Source organism: Drosophila busckii, chromosome X (assembly GCF_011750605.1).
Source record: "Drosophila busckii strain San Diego stock center, stock number 13000-0081.31 chromosome X, ASM1175060v1, whole genome shotgun sequence".
Taxonomy (NCBI): Eukaryota; Metazoa; Arthropoda; class Insecta; order Diptera; family Drosophilidae; genus Drosophila; species Drosophila busckii.
In genome coordinates, this window is record NC_046608.1 from 21,430,065 (window position 1) to 21,437,423 (window position 7,359).

The following is a 7,359-nucleotide window of genomic DNA, read 5'->3' on the forward strand; positions in this document are numbered from 1 at the left end:
AAATTACAACAAAAGCATAACTAAATGAGTTATAAACAACGTTTGCTTATTTACTGATCAATTATTTAGTTCATAGCCAAATGGCGTGGCAGTTAAGTTCAAATTTTTCAAGCCTTGCTGCCAGCCCTTAAAAGTCGTTTGCGCATTATACTGATTATATGTAAATATATATATTTAATAACAACTATATGTTATTTCGCATGTTGCAAATGATTAATAACAATATAATACATTTATTTATTTATTGATCCTTAATGCTAGTGCATCGATAAAAGCTATCGACAGCCGTTGGCTGTGCCAACAACAATAGAACTTAATGCAACAAAAGTTGAATTGGGGTTATTAAATATATATAAACACGTGCGTGCGCTAAACACGTGAGCAATAGCCATGTCAGTTGGCTATAAAAGTTATGCACTTGATATTTAACTGGCCATAAAATTGAGCAAGTTTGTCTCCGGGCCGCCACCTTTTGAAGTTGCTCATTTCGGGTTCGGTAAGCAACGCAAGCGCACGCGACTACGTACGAGTATTTTAAATAATTAAATTTAAATAAAGTGCATTAATTTAAGTGAAATAATAAGCATAAATAATTGGCAAAGTGTTAAAAAGTGAAATTATATTGTGCTTTTTTTTTTCTGTGTTAATTTATGCCGATTAAATGCTGCGAAAAAATTTGCAAATTCAAAATGGCGGCCCTTTAGCGGTTGGAGCGCTAGCGCTCCTGTGGCCAACTACTTGTTGTTTTTGCTTGACGCGCGTATTTTTTACTAAAGCGCTTGCGTTTGCTCGCGATCGTAAATCGAATGAATATATATTTAATATATATTCTGTGCGTGTGAGTGAAATAATTGTTTTTTTTTTTGCTAGGGTTTGTGTTATATATTTAGCAAAGTGTGCAATGCATTCTTTGTGCAGATTAAGGTGAGTGCCAATCATTTTAATATATATTCGTATACAATATAACAATTTTACATCAATTTGCTGCGAAACGCAAAACAAAAGCAAACAAGTACACTTGTCCTTGTTTGCGCCATGTACCGTTAGTTCGTTTTTCATTCTTCCAGATGTTTCTCTTTCGTTGCGTGCTATAGTAATTAGCTTTAGTAAGCGAGCTGCTGCTCACGCTTAATTGCTGCTGATCAAGTTTAGCGTTTGATTTCAAACAGCTTTTGTCGACAAGCTTTTGCTCACTCTTAATTGCTGCTGATCAAGTTTGGCGTTTGTTGTTGTTGATCAAGTTAACAGCTGCTTGCTTGGTTTGAAACCCGAGTAGGTCCTTTCATAAGTGTCAACTGACTAGAGAAGTTTTACGCTTTGAACAATTCGCATAAAATAAAATACAAAAAAGATTTAAGTTACATTTTCAAACAATTCTCAGCGCTGCACAGTCAGTTTGGTTTGTTTAAGAATTGGAAATTACGAAATAAAAACAAAAACGCTCAACATATTAAGCAAAGTGAAGTGAACACACACACAGATAATTAAATAGAGAGTAGGATGGCCAGTATTACGTTCAAGGGTCGTCCAACGGTTGTGCTACGCACCTATCAAGTGCTACGCATTGGGAATAATCTAAATGACAAGCAGTTGGATTTCTGTCTGGATGATAAAGTATATATATATCCACACGCTTTGTTTTAACCATATTGTGCTATATATATGCAGTTTTTGCTCAGTGTAGTCTGTGGATAAGCTGCATGCAACATTGACGCGCAGCGAGCGTGGCCTCTTTTTGGTCAACGAGAGCAGCCATGGCAGCGTAAGTGTGAATGGCGAACGCTTCAGTGGCCCCATATTGATTACCTATCGAGATGCTATCAATGGCATTGTCAGCTTGCGTTTTGGACGCACCGAGGCCACGCTGCTCGTATCGGGCAGCTTGGGTGCCTAAGACTGAAAAGCGAATTTGGTTACCACATGTATTTCGACAGATTGGAAATTGCTGCAAAACCACCAACAACAAATTTATATGTTACACTCTACTACGAAAAATGCAATTAAAAATATATGTTTAAATTATTTTGACAACTATTGTGTGTGTGTGTGTGTGTGTGTGTGTGCGCTAAGCTGAAAGTTTTAGCCGACAGTCGACAAGTTTATTTTTATTATATGCAGCTTGGGCGGGGCGGGAAGGAAATTATTACTTACATCAAAGATTTGCATATAGGCTAACAAGAGGCGTGGCTGCGATTTAAAGTAAATTTTCGTCCTCAAACGCAAACCGAGCATAAAAGACAGATAGACAGCCCAAGCGCTAAGCTAAGAGTGAGAGAGAGAGAGAGCGAGAGCGAGCTAGCAATACTTTTGCTTGGTGTGCGGCACAAACCAAAGTAAAGTAAAAGAATTCAAAGTGAAAACTTTGCCTTCAATGAAATGAAATAAAATTGCATTACAACGGGACACACACACATACAGCGCACTTCAAGGGCGTCGCCCCAGTGTAAAGCCAACTTGGCTGAAGATTTGTAGGCGTCGCGGGGGGCTGGCGGGGCAACTGAAGTTAGAATGCGACGTGTGCTGCAAAACTTTCGCTATTCGCCCTCGTTTTGCCAGTGATGGGTGATGGCAATGCTGCTGCCTGGCTTAAGCCAAAGTCAATGAACGGCTCACACACACACACACACACACAGACACATACACAGCTATGCATATAAATTTGTTTAACCCGCACACATGTGTCGAAAGTTTTTTAACCCAATTTCCGCAATTAAGTTTATATCATTCAACCACACACAGACACGAACACACACACACACGCATACACACACACACATGCAATGCAATTGTAGGTGTTAAATTCAAACGCGTCTGTGACGCTGCCCAAAATCTGCTGCTACCATTTAGAGCTGAGTAGTTATCGATAGTTTTTTACTAACAAAAGCAGTTATTAAACATCAATTAGTTTCGTTTGTTTGCCATTATATTAAAGTATGTATAACAATTGTATAAAATTGCAAAAATATTAAAATTATGTGAAAAAGTTCAAATTAATGCTATGCCTTTTATATATAGTATATATATATCTTGCTGATCGTGCTGAAATTTCTATGCTATTGCTAACTATCGACTAGCTTTACATCTCTAGCTTTAACTGCTGCCTGCGTTGGAGCTTGAGCGTGGGCGTTGACAACGACATGTTAACTTTAGACGACCTGCAACTTTAGTTGGACTCCTGGCTCTGTTGCATGCTTCAGCTGACTGATGTTCATGTTGCTGGGGCAGCAACCTAATCTAATGACTTACTAAGCTCGCACTGTCAAACTGCAAAACGTTTGCATTGTGCACAAATATATACAGAAGAAGAAGAAGAAGCAGCAGCAGCAGACAAGTCCAAGCTTAAGTTATATGCGGGCAGATTTAATTGGTTAAAAATCAAATGCAACTTATAAATATTTTTAAATATGATTTTTAGTTCAGTCAAATTTGCTACACTTTGCCGTTATCTGTTTTTCAATTTGGTTCTTATAACATTTTAATTGCTACGAACTTTTATTAAATGAAGAAGAAAATAGTAGCAAGTTCATTAAAAATTATTAAGCACAATTATTTTCAAATTCTTGGCCAAATTTATAGCAAAATTTATACAATTTTTATAAAAAAACGAAAGTTTAGAGCTTAATTATATTTTTCATTATTTTACACATGCAAATAAAACAAAAGTAAAAAAGGTTGAAAATGCTAAATATGCTAAAAAGCTATAACAATATGTAACTTATTGAAATAAAATATATAATATAAAAATTAAATCGCACAAAATAAAAATGTTCAAGTCGCCAGTTGAGATCGATCTGTAGCCATTTGTTATATAGTTAAAAGTTTTTATATATTTTTTTATATTTTAAAACAAGCTATAGACAATGACTACACTCTGGCTTGCATTAAATCTATGCTTTTGTTTGTTATTTGTAAACAAGGACACACACGGCCTAAAACAGCTGGCATGCATGTCTATGTGTGTGTGTGTGTGTGTGTGTGTGCGGCGCGGCTTTTATGTTAGTGGAAAAAAATAATTCTAACAGCAACTCAAACAAACAAACAAACAGGCAAACAAACAGAGCAGAGCAGCTAACATGAAAAGAGGCACACACACACACACACACATATGTATATATAGTTGCCTACATATGTATTTACAACAAGAGCAATCAAGTTCTATGCACTGTTAGTGCAAATCTTGAATACCCTACACTGAATTTATTTTTATATAAAATAATAAAATAATAATAATATAAAATTAGTAATTTAGCATTTATTAAAGCTGCATTTACATACTTAAATATTTTTTAAATGAGTTGTACGCATACAGTGCGTATACTTAATATTATCTATGCCTAAGCGCTTTTTAAAATTTAGACTTTTAATTGAAAAATATTTATTTTATATGGCAGCTATATACAACAAAAGTTACAGCTTCATGCGCGCTATCTCTCTTTCACTTTCTATTGCTGTCTCTCTTACACTTGCTGCAGCATTTTTGATGTTTGCGCTGTGCCGCCAACTTTGGCAAACAGAAAAACTTGTGCCCAAAAAGACACCTGAGCATGTTTTTTCGCCAAGACGACGACGACGACGACACACACACACACACATAGACACGTGAAGCAGCCATTGGCAATTTCTCTCAGCGAGTTACTTTTACCTTTAGCTGTATGTGGCATGTGGCATGTGGATGCTGTGGCTGCTGCTGCCATTTTTCTGCGTCTGTCTAAAGATCGATCACGTGTTTTGAAAAGCGCTGACAGCAGATTTTACTCCTTTAGAGCAGCTCGAACTTCTCCCCACGCTCCACGCGCTTTTTACTTTGTTTGCATATTTTTCACTCAAATATATTTATAGCAAAAATTTTACGTATGTGTGTGCGTGTGTGTGTGTGTGCTTACATTCAATCATTTTATACACGTGTCTGTGCTAGTGACAGTTTATCTGACGATTTGACCCACACACACAAGCAAAAGCAGCGATGTGGCAAGCTACGAAAGTTGCATAAACACACACACACACATGTGGCACACACATTTATCAACATTTGATTAGCAAATGCAAAAGTGCAGAAATTTTTATGTGCATAAGCAATTTTATTTATTTGTTATACACTGCGTATGCGCAATTTTTAGCATTTATATGCGCTTTGTAGACTAAGATTTAATTAAAATAAGTATTTAAAATTAAGTTTACTTTTATATTTAGTAAGCCTGCCAATTGCATTTTATTTATTTTGTACTTTAAGTTAAGCATATGGCAAATGCTATAGCCTAAAGTGCTGCTGCTGCTGCTTCTTCTTAACCTACTGAAGTGTTAATTTAAATTCCTCACACTACAATTTTCAACACCCAACCATGACCTAAAGTGTGTGAAAATGCCAAAAATGTCGTGCGCTATTGCTGCTGCTTCTTTTGCTGAAGTACAAGCCAGTGCAGAAAAAAAAAGCAATAAAAATAGAAAATAAAATTATTGCAATTTTGTGACTTTGCTACGTGCAACACATACACATATATATACACATGTGTGTGTGTGTGTTGAGCATTCATAAAGTTGACTTACGCTCAAGTAAACAGCAAAAGTGTGAAATGATTTCATCTTGATGATGATTTGGCTGCTCTCTACTATGATTTGGCTGCTGCTTGCTTCTCTCTCTGTGTGTGTGCTCAATTATACAAGTTAATATGGCAAATATAAGTTTGCAAGCCATGTGCCTTTTGCCTTACAGTTTAAGTTAGCGTGCGGTTTCGTAGCTCTCGCTCTCTCTCGAGTATTTTTCGTCTATTGCAACCGCAACCCCAAGTAAACCGCAAAAGCAACGCAGCCATCATTTAATAGTTTAAATGCTGCACTATATATATATATCAAATATGTTAGCAAAGAATGTGCGCCAAATAATTCTGACATATGCCAGCATTTATTTTTATTTGTATATTTATTTAATTGGAGCATTTCGCTAAATAATTTTAATAACTTTTTCCATAAAAATTCATTTAAATTTAATAGCAAAGCAAACTTCATAATTTATTAATTAAGCTATTTTTTTAATTTTATTATATATTTATTTAAATAAGGCAATTAATTTATTAAGCAGCAATAATCTAGGCAATTTTTAAACTAATTTATGCTAGCAAAACTCTTATAAATTTAAGAAATTTAAGTGCGAATTTAGGTAGCGTTGTGGCTTAGAGCGTGGATCAGTGGGTATTAGCTAAGCAGAGCTCTTGGGCTCTCAGCATCAGTCGCAGTGATTAGCACTGGCAAAAGCAAAAGGCAAAGAGCAAAGCATAATATGAAAATAAAAGCTATGTGTGTGTGTGTGTGTGTGTGTGTGTGCCCCAAAAGCATTCACACGTTCCAGGCAAGTCCCAGACAGCCAAATAAAAAAAAAAAAGAAAACCATGCAGTGCTTTTTAGATAAGATCAAGTATGCGCCCTGTGTGTTGGCGGCAAGTTGCGCCTGTTGTCTACACTTGTTGAGCGGCGCAAACTAACACACACACACACACACATACATACACAAGTTGAGAGCGTGCTAAAAAGTTTGCCCATAATTGACGACATGCTAAATTTCTTAGTGTGTGTGTGTGTGTGTGTGTGTGTTGGGCTGCTGATGAAGTACAAATATTTTACGTCATTAATTAGCGTGCGCTACGTAGCGTTTGAAACTATTACGTAATATGATAACAGCCAAGCAACAATGCCCACCCCCCCTCCAACTCAACACTCAGCCTCAGTTATTATATAAGAAATTTTTAATGATGTGCAACACCCAAGCGAGCAGCAGACGCAGCCAACGTAGGTGGCATGCTACCGAAACAATGGACTAAGCCCACGGACTTTTGCTTTTTGCCGTTGCCGCCGTCGCGTAATTTTTTTGAATTTTTTATCTTTTTGTTTGTCTGTGCAGAAATTAAATTAAAGGCAAATGGCAAGCAGCCATAGATAAGTTGTCATTAGACACAAACAGACAAACGCACGCATGCATATACGTCGGATAATGAGAATTGAAATCGCAATAAAGTGCGAGCAAAACAAGCAAAAGAACTAAACAAGCTAAATAAATGTTTAGTAGCGAACAGAGAGAGAGAGAGAGAGAGAGAGCGAGAGCGCGCGAAAAAGTGAAAGTGTTGCCCCCAAAAAACTAAAGCCAAGCAGCCATAGAGTGTGTGTGTGTGTGTGTGTGTTGCGTATTCATGGCGCATATTGTGGCAAGCATAACGATAGCAACAACTTTTGCTTTGTTGTCTATATAACTTTAGTGGAAATTTAAAAATTGCATTGCACAGCTCGTAAATTTTATATAAACGACTGATTAATTAACTTAAGCGAAATTGCAGCTAAGTAATTTAATTAGATATGCTACAAGATGAAGCA

The 7,359-nt window shown here is 36.5% G+C and overlaps 1 protein-coding gene across 1 annotated transcript; it reads left to right on the forward strand.

Moving 5' to 3' along the window:
- Positions 1–1,352: 1,352 nt before the first annotated feature.
- LOC108606161 lies at positions 1,353–1,991 on the forward strand. Its single transcript, XM_017996013.1, has 2 exons — positions 1,353–1,614; positions 1,685–1,991. The coding sequence occupies exons 1-2, from the start codon at positions 1,501–1,503 to the stop codon at positions 1,892–1,894; spliced, it is 324 nt and encodes a 107-aa protein (XP_017851502.1). The 5' UTR covers positions 1,353–1,500; the 3' UTR covers positions 1,895–1,991.
- Positions 1,992–7,359: the final 5,368 nt, after the last annotated feature.

Coding starts and splice junctions, on each gene's coding strand:
- LOC108606161 (XM_017996013.1), top strand. CDS start 1,501: ATGGCCAGTATTACGTTCAAGGGTCGTCCAACGGTTGTGCTACGCACC. Junction 1,615..1,684: donor ATTTCTGTCTGGATGATAAA/GTATATATATAT, acceptor TGCTCAGTGTAG/TCTGTGGATAAGCTGCATGC.